General features: G+C 43.8%; 1 protein-coding gene across 1 annotated transcript in view; it reads right to left on the bottom strand.

Moving 5' to 3' along the window:
* The window catches only part of tent2 (terminal nucleotidyltransferase 2), a 36,915-nt gene extending 20,142 nt beyond the window's left edge, over positions 1-16,773 (bottom strand). Inside the window, exons 1-8 of the mRNA XM_060906985.1 lie at positions 16,684-16,773; positions 16,149-16,311; positions 10,272-10,370; positions 7,384-7,648; positions 7,180-7,294; positions 6,996-7,087; positions 1,653-1,716; positions 1,504-1,570 (exon numbers count right to left, since the gene is read on the bottom strand). Of these exons, the coding sequence (XP_060762968.1) occupies positions 1,504-1,570; positions 1,653-1,716; positions 6,996-7,087; positions 7,180-7,294; positions 7,384-7,648; positions 10,272-10,370; positions 16,149-16,279 (833 nt within the window). The 5' untranslated portion in view covers positions 16,280-16,311; positions 16,684-16,773. The remainder of the gene's footprint in view (positions 1-1,503; positions 1,571-1,652; positions 1,717-6,995; positions 7,088-7,179; positions 7,295-7,383; positions 7,649-10,271; positions 10,371-16,148; positions 16,312-16,683) is intronic.
* Between the last annotated feature and the right edge of the window lie 1,564 nt (positions 16,774-18,337).

Below are 18,337 nucleotides of genomic sequence, written 5' to 3'. Positions count from 1 at the left end.
TTCCCGCTGTGACGTCATGCGCTCAGGGCTGGCTGGCTCAGCGGGGCAGCTCCAATGCCAACTTTGCGGTCAATTTTAACTCTCAAATTTTTTTTTATTCGCATTTATGCAGCATACAAGAGTCAAGGATGGAGATACGATCCACTCAGAAATTTATTTAAAAATAAAGGCTCTGCGTATCTGCTTTAAGGAGGAAAGAGACCTGACAGTCATCCTCTATAAAAAAAAGCTAGACAGCTTGCTATGTAATTTCTATATACAAACGAAGAAAAAAAAAAAAGTACATTTAGACTATGAACCTAACACTTTGTCTTCCTTTTCGTGTTCAGCGCTACCTTGATGACAACAGTAGGATAAACAAAATGAAAAACGGCGGAAGTGAGGGAAATGGATCCGGGGCCGCATACGGCTTTTTCCGGACTGGAAAAAATTCAAAAATCCGTATCTGCCCAGTCACATGACTTTCCCCAATGGTTTTATTGAGTGTGTGTGTGCAGGTCCATACAGGCCATATGACGATCTAAAAATTGAAATATTTGGTTCTGGATTTTTTTTTTTTTTTAAAACACTCGTTTACCACATAATTCCATACATGTCATAGTTTTGATGTCTTCAGTATTGTTCTATAATGTAGAAAATAGTCCAAATACAGAAAAACCTTATTAATAAGTAGGGGTGTCCAAACTTTTGACTGGTGCTGTAACTCATAACCTGACTGTTACCCCTTTTCCACCAAATCAGTTCCAGGGCTGGTTCGGGGCCAGTGCTGGTGCTGGTTCACAACTCGTTCAACTTGCAAGCCAGCTGAGAACCAGTTTGCTTTTCCATTGCTTGCGGTGCCACATCATTACGTCGCTGTATACGTCATTACGTCGCTGTATACGTCAGTTACGTCGCTACGTTTGCTTAAACCTTGGCGCGAATATCGAAGCAAAAACAACACGGAAGAAGCAGCAGCAGCAACAACAACAATAATAATAATAATGGATGACTTCGTGTTTGTACAGCTGCGGCTTCTCGCCGCTTAAAAATGGCGATCTTTCGCTGTCTTGTTATTGTTGTTGGTCTTATCAACTCCGCCCCCCCGCTGACGTAAGCGGTTCTTTCCTCTGGCCCAGCAGAGAGTTGGTGCTAGCCTGGAACCGGTTTTTCTGGCCCCAGAGCCAGTTCTTTGTCAGTGGAAACAGAAAACCCGGTTCCAAACTAAGCACTGGCCCCGAACCAGCCCTGGAACTGCTTTGGTGGAAAAGGGGCATGTGTAAGTAATTGTCTCTGAAATGTACTTTCACTTGAGTAAACTTTGTCACACACAATACTGCGACGGCATCTTTTTAATGCAAGTCAGGTGTTCGAGCAATTCCAAAAACAGATCACACACTGATTTGATGGCTGAAAATATATGACCGAGAGAGTCAGACAGGCGGACTACTGCAACGTAATAAATCCAATGTGTAAGAATTTGATACCGAGGATCTTGTGTTACTGCGCAGTCTGATTTCCTACCTGAGTCGATCCCTGAACTTCAGTATCGGCACTTTCGCTCGGATGAGCTGAGGTCTCTCGATGTAAGCTGTGAACCAAAGAACATTGTCAAATTTCAACCTTGCTCATGTTACAGTGCTGCTTTATAAACGTCAGCAAAATGTACTTACACAGCTTGTATAGCAGCTTCTGAACAAGACTGAGTATGTGCACTGCATCCGTTTTCTGGTTAATCTAGAAAAGCAACACAACATTTATAATTAAGTAGGAAAACAAGATCAACTGTGAGCTACTGCTCACTTATGCATACCCCCCGCTCTCGCTTATATCAGAACGCAAGCAATCGAAGGAATAGGACACTTATTAGGAATGTTGACTTCAACAAATAATTACCTCGCCCGGGACGGAGTCCAGGTAATGTTTTCAGTCGGGTTTTTTTTTTTGGTAAAACGATATTACTGGAAAACGACTGGATCAATCTTCATGACACTTTCAGGACAGATGGGCGTTGATCTCAAATAGAACCTCCAACATTTTGAGGATCATCCAGTCAAGGTCACCAAAAAGGTCAAAATCATTTTTGTTGCGTCTACTGCCTCATATACAGGCGCTAGCCACTATTACCCCTTTTCCACCAAATCAGTTCCAGGGCTGGTTCGGGGCCAGTGCTGGTGCACAACTCGTTCAACTTGCGAGCCAGCTGAGAACCAGTTTGCTTTTCCATAGCTCGCGGTGCTAAGCGGAGCCACGTCATTACGTCGCTGTATACGTCAGTTACGGCGCTACGTTTACATAAACCTTGGTGCGAATATCAAAGCAAAAACAACACGGAAGAAGCAGCAGCAGCAACAATAATAATAATGGATGACTTCGCGTTTGTACAGCTGCTGCTTCTCGTCGCTTAAAAATGGCGATCTTTCGCGGTCTTGTTATTGTTGTTGGTCTTAACAACTCCGCCCCCCCGCTGACGTAAGCGGTTCTTTCCTCTGGCCCAGCAGAGAGTTGGTGCTAGCCTGGAACCGGTTTTTCTAGCCCCAGAGCCAGTTCTTTGTCAGTGGAAACAGAAAACCCGGTTCCAAACTAAGCACTGGCCCCGAACCAGCCCTGGAACTGCTTTGGTGGAAAAGGGGCATGTGTCATCGTGCTGTAAGAATGTAACAGTCGTGCACTGTGCAGACACATGTTCCTATTAAAATGGCCAGTGAGTGTATACAATTCGGTTCACCATTCGAAATAAACGGAGTAAAGACAGGGGTTTTTCTAGAAAAATTTAGTACGAGGGCGCTCACCATGGCGAGGGAGCGAAGCGACCGGGGGGGTTGTCTGTCCCCCCCCTCCGCCGTGCAAAGCCTTTGAAAAATTGAGGCTACAATGGGACATTCTGAGGCTGTCTGAGAGGGAAATTGTAACAAATTGTTTGTCAACACTGAAAAAGAAAGAAGTACTCATCTTCTGCCCCGGACAGTCTTTGGCTTTCTTCCGCTTCGTGCCGTGGGATGACATCTTTAAATGCCCAAGTGTCAACAAAAACAACTCGCGAACTACTTCTGTCAAAAGCTCCCGCGCTGGTGGGTGAAAGGTCATTCAGTCTCGAGAAATCTCGCTCTACAAGTCAGCTGACCTTGTATGTAACCCAAGTCAAATCTTGCGAGAGCAGCCGCGACAAGTAAACAACATGGCGCCTCAGTCTGGAAAACGCCAATTCGGATTGTTTTTGCACCATCTGGCGGTGTATCTACTCATCTCATCATCTCTAGCCGCTTTATCCTTCTACAGGGTCGCAGGCAAGCTGGAGCCTATCCCAGCTGACTACGGGCGAAAGGCGGGGTACACCCTGGACAAGTCGCCAGGTCATCACAGGGCTGACACATAGACACAGACAACCATTCACACTCACATTCACACCTACGGTCAATTTAGAGTCACCAGTTAACCTAACCTGCATGTCTTTGGACTGTGGGGGAAACCGGAGCACCCGGAGGAAACCCACGCGGACACGGGGAGAACATGCAAACTCCGCACAGAAAGGCCCTCGCCGGCCCCGGGGCTCGAACCCAGGACCTTCTTGCTGTGAGGCGACAGCGCTAGGTGTATCTACTATGATTGGAATATTTTTGGAGTAATTATAACGCATTTCATGATCAGACACATTGTCACGTGGCGTTGCTGGGATGTTTTCACGGAGAAAAGATCGTTTTGAGAAAGACTGCATGTTGTGCAGTAGCATACAAGTGCATGGCCTAAGTGTGACTTGGGGTTCAATCGGCATTTTGGTAAGAGGGCGCAGCACCCCTGTTCCCCGGTTTAGACGAAAGCCTGAAAGAAATCGCTTTCAGACATGTCTATGCTGATTACAGAGGGAAAGCGCGTTCCACTGAGCTCTAGCGCCGGGCCATTTCCAGGAAATAAGAGTTTGGGTCATGGCGACAGCGTGTGTATGTCAGCCTCGGTTCAGAGGTTTCAGTTTTGAAAACTGCAAGAGGTAAGAGTAGAATAATATAAAAGTACAGACACTCGGTATATAATCACTTCTGTGATTTTTAAAATTGTTAATTTTTGGATTACGCTTCATTTTTGTAGCTACTGCCTCAGAGTAAAAATATATATGCGCTATATTTACTGTATGGACATGGGATCAGAAACCTTATTTATAAGCAGTAGCCACATGGACCCATAGGGTACCTTTTTTTTTTCGCAATATCTTCCTTCATATGCATCCTAAGTGCTACCGGGCGAGGTTTGTTTTGCCTGGGAACACTTGCTAACCCTGAAACAAGTAAAGAGCAGTGTCTCTCCCCAGGGATTTCAAATAGCATCCTGCTAAACTGTCATTTTGAAACTGCACTTTGCTTCTTGAAATAGCGGCAAAATCCACCCTGTATGTTTCGTAAATACATTCAGTCGGTAAACAGGAAGTCGATGCGCAACAAACCTGAAAATGGTATGCACTAGGGCTGAACGATCCATCGTTTTCGACCGAAAATCGCGATCTCAGACAACACGATTTTGGGATCGTCAAAGCCGCGGTTTTTCTCAGTGCTCCTAAACTGGCCCACGTTTTGTTTCGTCAATAAATTGTCCTCATTTTTTACACTACAGACAAAAAAAAAAAATTACGTTCAGGAAAGCCTTGTGGAGCTCAGTGTGAAAAAATTTTGTGAATATCTCCTTCCGTTTTCGTGTAAATCCCCGTTGTTTGGAGGAAGCGCTATGAGGAAAAACTGCGCTTTCTCTGTCTCTGTGTCTGAGCGCGCGGGTGGGGGAGGGGCTGCTCGCGCTCTCTCACACACAGGAGGGAGGGGCCCTGCAATAGCGACTGCTACAGCCACTGCATCACTCTTATTTCCCACAGGGGGATTGTTGGCTCTAGTTATAATTTATAATGCTTATGTACATTCTTTTACAAAAGTGCAATATTTTGATGCTGGTGAGCCATTGATCAACCTTTTTTTTTATGTCTGATATGTTGTAGATGGGAAAAGTAAAAGAAGCAAAAGTTTACTTAAGAAAGATGGCTCTCTTTTTATTATTTTAAGTTATTATAACTTGTTCCTCAGGCACTCAATGTTTATAAACAGGCCTACATTTGAAATCTGTTGACCTCAGTTTTCATTCTTGCATTAGCTTTATGGAATTCATTGTATTAATTAATTTGCACTGAAACTTGATTTAAAGAAAAAAAATCGTGGTTAAAATCGAAATCGCAATATCTGCCAGAAAAATCGCAATTCAATTTTTTCTTAAAATCGTTCAGCCCTAGTATACACTGTATAGAACCCCAAGCTGAAGCTCGGCACCAAATACCAAGCAGTTGTGATTTGTAGCTGCTGAGAAAAGTGCTATGAAAATTTTGTGAACCCGCGCTATAGACCCCTTCGCAGTAAACGTCATTCATACGTAAGCGGAAATTGCGCACGCAGCCTGGACCCAAAAAAGACTCAGCGACGGTAGAGACGAGAAGAAATATTTGGAAGAAATGCCTAGTTGTTGTGTTGTCGGGTGTCAGAATCGTAGCAGTGATGGGGTTAAAATGTACAGAATTCCAGCAGGATCTCTCCCATTCCAAAAAATCGCCGACGTCTATGGCTACAAGCCATCAAACATGTAGACTGGGATGAAAGCACTATCAAAAATGCGCGGGTTTGCAGCGCCCACTTCATCACAGGTAAGATCAGGCTATTTATTAAATCTTTCTTTTTTATTCTTTCTAGTCTTCGTTTATTGATGTAGCAAAATACTTTGGTAACGTTTGTCTGATTAGCTGGGTCATAGTTACACAATGTAATGAATATTGTTAGCACGTTAACTTAGCTTTGCGTGCAATTTTGTTTGTAGGAGAGGTCTCGCTTGACTCAAGCAGTCCAGATTTTGTGCCATCATTATTTGTGTATGCCGAAAATCACAATTTTAAAGCAAGGATGGAAAGGTAAAATTGTGTGCCCTCACTCTAAATGCCAACTTACGTTGACTGCTGTAACCTAGCTCCCGCCCCGTTCAGTTTCATTTCTGCTCTCTGCCTCTCGCTTTTTACGCAGCTCTGATTTCTCTTAGCTGCACTCTTTACACTATCATTCCTTTCATGCCATTACCTCCTGCAGATTGCTGTTTAGTGTTGGTATTTGCTGTTGTAGCTAAAGCCACATTGCCATCACATCACTGGCATAATTTGATTAAAACAATTTCAGTGTAAAACACGTTCTGTACATGCCCGCACATAACAATCATATGCGTCTAAAGACTTGTAGGCACAAAGTTTTCCGTGGGTGTACACTGAAGTCTTGTCAGTAAGGTACGAGTATATATCTGGCCATTGTATACCAGGGAACTTACTAACATCGTCCGTCCACTCTTTAATTAAATACGGATCCGGTAGGCGATGTCCACTTGTTAGAGTTAACTTATTTATGTAGCATTCTCGATCTTGTAACGACAATTGTTTGGCATAACCTGACAGCTCATAATGCCGGTCTACGGGCAGCGCCATTGTTTCTGGGTCCAGGCTGCGTGCGCATCCTGGCAACGGTCGGTTTGTTTACAAACATGCGTAGGGGTCTATACATGTTTCGTAAATACGTTCAGTCAGTAAACAGGAAGTTGATGAGGGACAGACCCGAAAACGGTGTACGCCAGGGGTCTTCAATCCTATCCACAAAGGGCCAGTGTGGCTGCAGGCTTTCATTCCAACCAAGCAGGAGCTACACCTGATTTCACTTGTTTAATCATTTCACCCTCGTCTCCAGTCAACAATCAAGTGAGCCTCCAATTTGGCTGTAATGAAAGCCTGCAGCTACACCGGCCCTTTGCGGATAGGATTGAAGACCCCTGGTGTACGCGGTATAGAACCCCAAGCCGAAGTTTGGTACCAAGTGGCTATGATTTGTGGTTGCTGAGAAAAAGGGCGTTTCGGACGGATGGCGGTAAACCAGTATTTGGAGCAGGGGTATAATAATAAACAAATGTAAAGCTGATTATTTCTTCAAGTTATGTTACTACTCACAAATAAACGAACTTACTGGACCCTCTTGAACAACAAGGCATAAATCAGCATCACTGGTCCGACTACCGAAGCCGTTCAGAGACGACCCTGCCAGGAATATCCTGGCACCTGCGTGAGAGACAGTCATTTTAATAAAATGGAGTTCATGAGTCTTTACAGTGCAGTTGAACACAGTGGATGGAGGTGAGAAGCAGACATACATGGGAAGAGTCTCTGAATGTCTATCTGCAACTGCGCACGACAGAATTCCTTCTTCTCCAAGTCCTCACGCTGCTGCTCACAAGAGTGGAACAGATCCAGAATCTGCTGGCTCAGCTGAAACATTTTACTACGTCAATTCCATGATTTAACAACGTCATGTAATAAAGCTTGGTGAAAAACAAGCATGACGACTCAAAGTATACCTTATCTTTGACAACGTGTGCCGGAAAGGAATTCTGACTGGACTCCTTGAGAAATGGCACACTGCACGGTGATTTCGAGGTGACTGGAGGGGGTATAGGAGGGTGAGGAGAAGAACAGACCTCCCTCACGAGCCCACTGGTCTGGCCCAGTTCTCCCTGACGCACTGGGCTGAAAGTGCCTGGTTTGACCGGTTGTCCATATGGATGGGAAGAACTGAAGCGCTGCCGTTTCAGGTCATTCTGAATGTTTCCATCACTTTTCCTCCTAAATGTTTTGTATTAAGTAATTAATAAGAATCAGATTTATCACCAAGTATGTTCTCACAAACAAGAAATTTGCTTCGGTGATTGGTGCTTGAACATTTAAGATAGAAAAACAAAAAACAAAAAAACAAACACAGTTATTCCATGAAATCGAGCTGTACATGAGCTGACAGCCGACGAGGCGCGTAGCACTGATTCAGCTATAATCCATGTATGATGAGACTGAGCGGAATAACTTATTCTATCTACATTCACTGCATTTTGAGAAACCGAGCATTTTTATTTTCGCAATTTCGATAAATAAAAACTTTATACAAAACATCCGACGACATCATTTCCGTTTAGAATGTAAACAAACTGGCGAAACGACAGTCGCAAGTTGTGAAAAATGCTACAATAAGAAAGAAACCTTTGTCACGTGCACACTTCAAGCACAGCGAGATTCATCCTCTGCATTTAACCCATCTGAAGCAGTGAACACACGCACACACACCCAGAGCAGTGGGCAGCCACACCAGAGCGCCTGGGGAGCAGTCAGGGGTTTGGTATCTTGCTCAAGGGCACTTCAGCCCAAGGCTGCCCCATGTTAACCTAACTGCATGTCCCTGGACTGCGGGGGAAACCCACGCAGACACGGGGAGAACATCCACACAGAAAGGCCCTCGCCGACCTCTAGGCCCGAACCCGGAACCCCCCCCCACCGCGAGGCAACCGCGCCAACTACTACACCACCGTGTCGTGCAATAATAATTATTGGGGGGGGGGGGGGGGGGGGGTTACGTTCTTACCATCAAATACTTTTATGCTATCTACATTTTGTTGCTTTTTTTTTTTTTTGTACTTTTTGGGGTTTTGTTTGCAAGTAGTTTTTATTTCATCCTTGGTTGTGTCAACAACACGCACCGCCATTTTGTTTTTCTTTACTCACGGTATACAAGCTGATATCCTACTCCAGGGGTCATCAAACTACGGCCCATGGGCCAACTCCGGCCTGCCACCCCCCTTTGACCGGCCCCCCAGCCCCTCTGCCCCCCACCACTTGAACCGACCCAATGAGGCAATCCCCAAAAGTGGTCATGGCCTATTTTTTTAAATTGCTTTTTGGCAAATAATAACATGTCTGGAACTTGTATTTTATCAATTAAAATTGATATTTAGTTATAAAATTAACTATTCATATTTTCTGAATTTTCGTCATATGCTCACGATCAAGCAGTGACAGGCAGCGCACGCGCAGAGAACTGTCAGTGTTCAGGACAGCAAAATGGCGAGCGGTAAGCGAAAAGTTGACCGAGAGTGCAGAGTTTTTAAAGAACAGTGGACCACCGATTATTTTTTCGTTCAGTGTAAGGACCGTGCAGTTTGTCTTGTATGTAAAGAAAGTGTCGGTTTTCAAAGAATATAATCGGCGTCGTCACTATGAAACCCGCCACAAAGAGTATGCTAGTTTGCGAAGGCAAACAAGAGAAGACAGGATTCGGAGGATGAAATGCAGACTGGCTGCACAACAGAATGTATTCCTTCGCCAAACCCAGATCAACCAGGCTGCTGTCCGAGCTAGCTATAAGGTAGCTCACCTACTAGCTACCCATGGAAAGCCGTTTACTGATGGGGACTTTGTTAAAGTATGCATGCTTGCTGTGGCCGAGGAGGTGTGTCCCGACAAGAAGGATGCGCTCAATGCGGTGAGTCTCTCCGCACCTACTATGACCAGGCGAACCGAAGATTTGGGGGACAACGTGTATGACCAGCTGAATGAGAGAGCGTCAGAATTCGAGTTTTTTGCTTTGGCCATGGATGAGAGCAATGACGTGCAGGACACAGCACAACTGCTGTGATCTATTGATCTATTGCTCATATTATTATAATCTCACTGTTTTTTAAAATGTATTTATTTTATAGGCCTATTTATTTGACCTTTATTAAGTGCTGCACACAATTATTAATAAATATTAATAATATCAACAGGCCTACCTACAATTTATAATTTTCCACCCACCTTTGCCAGTGTCAGTCACCTCGACTAGGCAGATGTTTCTTACCTTGACAGCTTTGATGTTATTTTTATTAGAAAATAAATAAATGGAATATCTGTGGTATTTCAAATTAAAACAAAGTGTGAAGACTCGATTACTACTTTTGCAAACCACTAGTAAAGATAAACAAATATGTGCCAGGAATCAAGTGTTGATATAGTGGTGGGGGATATAGTGGTGGGGGATGGCTGTGCCAGGCTAGTAATCTCTACTACACAATGAGGCCTGCTGGTGGTCATATTTGTCTGGGTCATACAATTCTATGTTATATAGCTGACCCGACCCCGGCCCCCCATCACAGTCAGGAACGACAATGTGGCCCCCAGAGAAAAAAGTTTGGTGACCCCTGTCCTACTCAGAGTAGCCAATTGGAGCATGCAACTGCTCATATACAGTGAACGTGGACAGAGTAAAAAAGTTATATAAATAGAATTTTAAAAAATAAATAAAATTTAAAATATACAAAAATTGAAAAGTGGACATATTCAAGCAGTAAACTAAAGGCTGACAGAGATAGTAGTGTATATGTAAAACACATAACATTTGTTTTGTGTGAAGATGACACTAAAGACAAAGAACAAGGCTTACTTCCGAGATCTGTGTGGATCGGTGCGAGAAATTTCCGGTGCTGCTATCCACTGGTATTTTGGGATAAGAGGGAATACGATCAAAGGGTGGCCATGCAAGCTGTTGAGAGAGGAGGGGAGGGGAGGGGAGGTGATGGAGACACAAAGATTTTATAATGAATATACTTCTGTAAAATAAGCACTAAAACTTAAGCACGCTGTTTAGAAGTTTGAAAGCAATAAGCAGCGCTCGAATTAAGTGGTCTCGCCGCGACAGTTATTTCCTCTGTGCGAGAGTTGTTCAGAAAGTCAGGTTGCCCCGCGCGCAACTTGATTTTTCAAGCAGGGGCAACGTGACTTTCTGAACAACTCTCGCACAGAGGAAATAACTGTCGCGGCGAGACCACTTAATTCGAGTGCTGAATAAGGGTTGTTTTACAATCAGGGTACGCAAGCTAAAAATCACATTTAACACTTATTATCTTCAATATCAAAAGGCTTGACTAAATAAACTTGGTTGTTTATCGTAGCCCTGTGATAGCTCTATTTACCATGCAAAAAAAAAAAATGTGGTGATAACATTATTTTTGGTGAATGTATGGCAATATGTGTCATATTTAGCAAAATTACTCGTGTCATTTAGAAAAAGTGCTTTTTTAACCACAGGGGTGCACTTAAATCATTCTTTATACCATAAAACAAATATTTGGTTCCATATCATTGGAAACATCGTTAAGTTTTAATGTTGAACGCCAGTAAGTTTTCAGACTATTTTGATCAAATCAGTATGTAATTGTGTCAAAAAAAAGTCCTCTCCGAGACAGCTAATTTTTCAATATAAAATAACATATCTAAAATGATTATTTTCATCCTAAAATGTGGTCAAGATATTGGGACATAAATATTAGAGACAACTAACACAAAGCTTACAGCCTTGTATTTAAAAGCACTATGGAAGCAGCGGATTCTGAATTGTCAAAAAAAAAATGTCCTCTCCGAGAATCACTTCATTTTTGACAAGGAGTCTTTGATAACATTTTTGCTACTTTTCTTTATCTCATAGCAGATTACACAAAACTACCATACACATGTCAAAAAATTACCTGAAATCTGTTCTTTAACTTGTCCTTCACTTAAAAACTGGTACAAGAACCAGTTTGAATTTTGGACCCCTGTGACACAAACTTTGTACTGCACTACCTCATCTTAACAGCTGCTAGTTTGTTTATACTGCTTATTTCATGTTTACCTGCTATACTTCAAGTGCCCTTGACTGTTTGGTTATTTGAACCAATTTATGTATGCGTATATCTCTATCTGCCAACATTCCGAAATTGTAAATAGTAATACAAGGCTGGGTACTGAGTCTTGGTGGAGGGTTGGGGCCGCCGCCAAAGCTTTCTAGCAAAACTACCCTGAAAAATCACACTAAAACAAAATAGTTTGACAAAAATTTATTCTACAAACTAAACCATCATCTTGCATTAATTTGCAAAGTTCTTTTCAACAATGTATGAAAATAGTCAGTGAATCAGGCAAAAACTTCAAACAATGCAATTGGCACATACAACTTTTGACAAAGTACACATTAGAGAAACAGACTAGAGCTTACTCAGTCAACAGTTGATGTTATTGCACCACATAAATGTCTCACCGACATGGAGCACAAAACGCGTAGTGATCGCCCTTACTTGACTGAGGCCAAGTTTACATTAGACCGTATCTGTCTCGTTTTCTTCGCGGATGCACTGTCCGTTTACATTAAACCGCCTGGAAACGCCGGGAAACGGGAATCCGCCAGCGTCCACGTATTCAATCCAGATCGTGTCTGGTCCGGTGCTGTGTAAACATTGAGAATACGCGGATACGCTGTGCTGAGCTCTAGCTGGCGTCGTCATTGGACAACGTCACTGTGACATCCACCTTCCTGATTCGCTGGCGTTGGTCATGTGACGCGACTGCTGAAAAACGGCGCGGACTTCCGCCTTGTATCACCTTTCATTAAAGAGTATAAAAGTATGAAAATACTGCAAATACTGATGAAAATACTGCCCATTGTGTAGTTATGATTGTCTTTAGGCTTGCCATCCTTCCACTTGCAAGTGGTAAGTGATATGCGCTGGGATCACACACACAGCGGCTCAGTCCCGAATCACTGCTTGTGCACTTCACTCGCGCGCTCTGTGAGCTGCGCAGGGCCGGAGTGCGCACCCTCCAGAGGGCACTCGCTGTTCAGGGCGGAGTGATTTGGAGCGCAGGATGCCTGCAGAACCGAGCGTATCTGTGTATTGGTGTTGCTGTGTGCACGCTAATCATTTTAAAAACGTTAATCTGATGATCCGCTGATACGCTCTAATGTAAACATGGGCTCAGAAATGAGTCCTTGAAGCGCTGGCCCTTCCCCTTAGCCGTGCTTTCTTTAGAGATTAGTACTACGCTACATCTTCATAACAAAAGCTTGAAATGCCATGCTTTGTTCAGAAACTTCGTGAACAAAGGCCAGACGATAGCGTGCCATGGATGATCTAATAGCATCATTGATTGGCTGAAAGAACAAGCAATAGCCAATGACATGTGGCGTAGTATCTGCCGCTTGGAACAAAGCGGTGTTTTATCAAATACGAATCCCACCGGTGATAGACTTTGAAAATGACCCATGAAAATTGGCAAAATCGTATTTTATTGTAGTAAATTCGTATTTTTGTAATCAAAACGACAAATCGTAATAAATACGATTTATTCGTAGTAGTTGGCAGCTATGCATATACACACACACACATACATATATATTAGTGCTGTCAAAGATAACGCGATAACGCGATCTCAATTTATCGCGATTAAAAAAAATAGTGCCGTTAACGCAAATTCTAATTTGGCCCCGCGAGTCACCCGTAGTTCCTGTTGAGGCTTGTCGCACGCTGCTTCAATAAGAGTACATGTGAGTGATGGAGAAAGGCATAGACATATAAACATCCTCGCCGCCATATTGGATGTGGCAAAGTGGAGATTCTTCAACCGTCTCTGGTATAGCGTCTAGACAGTAGCCGAGAATAAAGATGCCTCATTCATGTGCTGCGTTTAACTGTACCAACAGGTTTACCGTCCGAACGAGATCACATGGGATTACCTTTCACAGGTGAGACTGAAAAAATACTTTTCAATACTGTTCCTTCAGTCTTCAGTTTCCCAGCTCATCTCCACCGGGGAGGTGTAGAGTTATAAGCAGTGAGAATTACAGAATACAGTGCCACACTATGATGAACGTTTCTGAACGTATGATGAATGTTTTTATTTTTGTTATCTGTTTTTTTTCTTCTTTTATGGCAAATACTTCTCTTCAAAAGAAACTAATGAAGAGTAAAATAAAACATTTTTTTATTTTCACAGTGATATGCACTTTATTTTTCATCCCTTGGTTTTCTCATCTAATATGGAAGTTATGGATGTCAGTGGCTGTGACAAGACGTGCTATGCTCTGCAATAAAAAAAATAAAATAAAATAAAAATAACACCACCACATTGGTACAAAGCAAGCCTATTCACTTTATGCTGATAAGAGAATTACAATGGTTTTTTATGTGACAAAAATGTGTGATTAAATTGCGATTAATTGCAAGTTAACTATGACAGTCGCGACATTAATCGCGATTAAATATTTTAATCGCTTGACAGCACTAATTTTATATATATATATATATATATAGACCCCTTTCACATGACGTCGCCGCGCCGCGAGATTTTGTTAGGCGCCATATTGGAAGACCAAGTACATGCACTCACAATATAAAACAAAGTACGAGCGAGAGTAAAGTGACACGATGGATGATAATTCTGGTTATGTGAGTACATTACCAGCTGCAGAAAGGGCACGGTATGTGGAGAAACTGGCTGTGATTGATGGGTTTGACCCTATGATAAGACTCGCGGCAAGGGAGAATGGAAACATAAGGAGGACCGGACACCAATTCTGCCATCTGTTTGCTACCCAGACATTGTAAACTATTTGTTGTTTACACCCAGTGCCTACACTCAGTGTTCGGACTATGCCGATATTTTCGGGGGGTCCCTTTTTTTCCCTTGGGGGTGTGCGCTTGCGCTTGTCTCGGAGCGCGGATCTCCAAACACATGAGAAGCCTCTCTTACGCACATATCACGCGGACTCCACATACGCATCGCGTCTGAAGTCATAACTCATCAGGGGAAATCGTGTCCGCATTGGCATGTTCAAAAAACAACCTCGCGTCAACAATGATACCACACGCAAGAAAAAAAAAAAAAAAGAGTCAGGCTACTCAACAACCAACCTGGCAGCAGCGAGCAAGCCCCAAACCATCCTAAATTATTATTATTATTAAATTGTAGAAGTCTGGGAGGCTTGCTCCTCATACAGTTATCAACTTGGGGCCAGTTTAGCATGTTTTAAATCTGAATTTCTTGCGTTTGCTTACCTCAAAGTGTCCGCAGATCATGCACAGACTTATCCATTATATCCACAGTTTTTTGCCAAGTCTCACACAGGTTTCTTTCAAGTCTACTGTTGGGCCAATAAATCATAAATAAAACAGCTCAGATTTGTTTGTTTAAGTCGTTTGCCACTCCACTTTATTCTCGTGGGTTCACATACCGCTGCTGTTATTTCCCCCTAATCACGAGTTTGTTGGTCTTCCAATACGGCGCAGGGTCTGTTTACTTCCAGTTTCGGGTGACGTCAGTGAAAGGGGTCTATATATCTCATCTCATTATCTGTAGCCGCTTTATCCTGTTCTACAGGGTCGCAGGCAAGCTGGAGCCCATCCCAGCTGACTACGGGCGAAAGGCGGGGTACACCCTGGACAAGTCGCCAGGTCATCACAGGGCTGACACACAGACACAGACAACCATTCACACTCACATTCACACCTACGGTCAATTTAGAGTCACCAGTTAACCTAACCTGCATGTCTTTGGACTGTGGGGGAAACCGGAGCACCCGGAGGAAACCCACGCGGACACGGGGAGAACATGCAAACTCCATACAGAAAGGCCCTCGCCGGCCACGGGGCTCGAACCCGGACCTTCTTGCTGTGAGGCGACAGCGCTAACCACTACACCACCATGCTGCCGGGTCTATATATATTTATATATAAAAATGAGTGTTTAGTCTACGTCTAGTTCATATCTAGTGTTTATACTGTTTATATAGTCTGTTTGAGTGTTTAGTCTGTGTGTAGTTCTTATCTAGTGTTTACACTGTTTATATTGTCTGAGTGTTTAGTCCGTCTTGTTCTTACCTAGTGTTTATACTGTTTATATTGTTTGAGGGGGCGGCACGGTGGTGTAGTGGTTAGCGCTGTCGCCTCACAGCAAGAAGGTCCTGGGTTCGAGCCCTTTCTGTGCGGAGTTTGCATGTTCTCCCCGTGTCCGCGTGGGTTTCCTCCGGGTGCTCTGGTTTCCCCCACAGTCCAAAGACATGCAGGTTAGGAGAACTGGTGACTCTAAATTGACCGTAGGTGTGAATGTGAGTGTGAATGGGTGTCTGTGTCTATGTGTCAGTCCTGTGATGACCTGGCGACTTGTCCAGGGTGTACCCCGCCTTTCGCCCGTAGTCAGCTGGGATAGGCTCCAGCTTGCCTGCGACCCTGTAGAACAGGATAAAGCGGCTAGAGATAATGAGATGAGATGAGATATTGTTTGAGTGTTTAGTCTATGTCTAGTTCCTATCTAGAGTGTTGATACTGTTTATTTTTTCAATTATTCTATTTTTATTGATTGCATTGCCTGTTTGCACCGTGGGTCAGAGAGGACTGGTATTTCATCTGTGCTGTATGTCGAGCATGTAGAGCATATTTCACAATAAAGTTGACTTGACTTGATTGTAAAACAACCCATAATGAGGTCAAACAAGAAAGCAGAGACTCACCGTGTGTCGCTGAGATTCAGGTGGGTTTCAGTTCGTTGCTGATGTGAGAAGGTGTGGGGGACAACACGCTGGGGGAACAAACCATTAACTTGCCCGTGCTTGTGAGAGAACACTGGAGACCTCGGAAACATGTTCTTTGGAAAGGAAAGCAAACATCTGCTCCCTGAGAAGCCCCAGGAAGAGAAGAGAAGAGGAGAGAAACAAAGCGACATGATTTAAGATAACTTTACATCTCATAAAAATGTCAATCAATCAAGCAAGCAAGCAATCATTCATTTATTTATTAGCCAGACAGTGAGTAAACTAATACTGGAATAAAGTTACTGTTGTACGTTTTCCCAAAGCTCAAAACAAAACGTGTTAAAGCTTTCAACACTTCGCTAACTCCGTCCCGTCCCGTCCCTCACGCGAGCGAGCTCACTGCGTGCTCAACTACCGAGCAACTCATTTCTCACAAAATTAAAGCAAATAAACACTGAGTGAGGTTTAAATCTCTCAGAAAGGAAATTATCTGCTTGATAACAAGTGAACTTACAGACAGAGCGGACAAACGCTGCTACTTAGCCAATGAGCTAAAATACAACAACTCAGGAAAAGAAATCAGTCGACATATATGGGTGGGGTTAATTTTTTAAACTTCCGGGTTACGACTTCCGCTCCGCGCTGGATGCGTATGCGCGGTGTTCCTGTTCCTGTTCTTACAGCACGGCAGTGTCTGGGTTGGCTGCGGCTCAACACTCAGCCATAAACAATAAACTAAACAATAAAGTACGCGACAAGACAACACAGCTGTTCTGAAAAAAGCAAGCAAGAACCAATGTGGGCTGATGCTGAGTCACACACTGTAAATTATGTGCAAATGAGATCAGTAGTCGAGTGATGGATGTACAGGAGATGTAGAGCAGCATATAAATGACATTAAAACTACTACAGATTGAATAGAGTGATTAGTAGTAGTTGGTGGTGGGCAGCACTGTCGCCTCACAGCAAGAAGGTCCGGGTTCGAGCCCCGTGGCCGGCGAGGGCCTTTCTGTGCGGGGTTTGCATGTTCTTGCCGTGTCCGCGTGGGTTTCCTCCGGGTGCTCCGGTTTCCCCCACAGTCCAAAGACATGCAGGTTAGGTTAACTGGTGGCTCTAAATTGACCGTAGGTGTGAATGGTTGTCTGTGTCTATGTGTCAGCCCTGTGATGACCTGGCGACTTGTCCAGGGTGTACCCCGCCTTTCGCCCGTAGTCAGCTGGGATAGGCTCCAGCTTGCCCGCGACCCTGTAGGACAGGATAAAGCGGCTAGAGATAATGAGATGAGATGAGATTAGTGGTAGTAGTAGTAATAGTAGTTGGTGGTGGGCAGCACTGTCGCCTCACAGCAAGAAAGTCCTGGGTTCGAGCCCAGCAGCCTTTCTGTGTGGAGTTTGCATGTTCTCCCCGTGTCCGCATGGGTTTCCTCCGGGTGCTCCGGTTTCCCCCACAGTCCAAAGACATGCAGGTTAGGCTAATTGGTGGATCTAAATTGACTGTAGGTGTTTGTCTCTGTGTGCCAGCCCTGTGATGATCTGGCGACTTGTCCAGGGTGTACCGCGCCTCTCACCCATAGTCAGCCGGGATAGGCTCCAGCTCGCTTGAGACCCTGTAGAACAGGATAAGCGGCTACAGATAATGGATGGATGGATGGATAGTAGTAGTAATCAGAATCAGAATCAGAATCAGGTTTATTGGCCAAGTATGTTGACACACACAAAGAATTTGGTTCTGGCAGTTGGTGTCTCTCTAGCGATACAGAAGGAAAAAGTGTGAATATATGTAAGTTATGTATATATAATATAAGTATATATAATGTACAATATAGACATTGCACAATATAATAATATGCAATCTACAATAACTATTATATGCACAATACCTATCCATCCATCCATTATTTGTAGCCACTTATCCTGTACAGGGTCACAGGCGAGCTGGAGCCTATCCCAGCTGACTATGGGTGAGAGGCGGGGTACACCCTGGACAAGTCACCAGGTCATCGCAGGGCTGACACAGAGAAACAAACAACCATTCACACTCACATTCACACCTACGGTCAATTTAGAGTCACCAATTAGCCTACAGTAACCTGCATGTCTTTGGACTGTGGGAGAAACCGGAGCACCCGGAGGAAACCCACACAGATACAGGGAGAACACGCAAACTCC

This window comes from Neoarius graeffei, chromosome 24 (genome assembly GCF_027579695.1).
Source record: "Neoarius graeffei isolate fNeoGra1 chromosome 24, fNeoGra1.pri, whole genome shotgun sequence".
NCBI classification, from domain to species: domain Eukaryota; kingdom Metazoa; phylum Chordata; class Actinopteri; order Siluriformes; family Ariidae; genus Neoarius; species Neoarius graeffei.
Note: the sequence above shows the minus strand (reverse complement) of the source record. Positions and strands in the feature narration are given on the sequence as shown.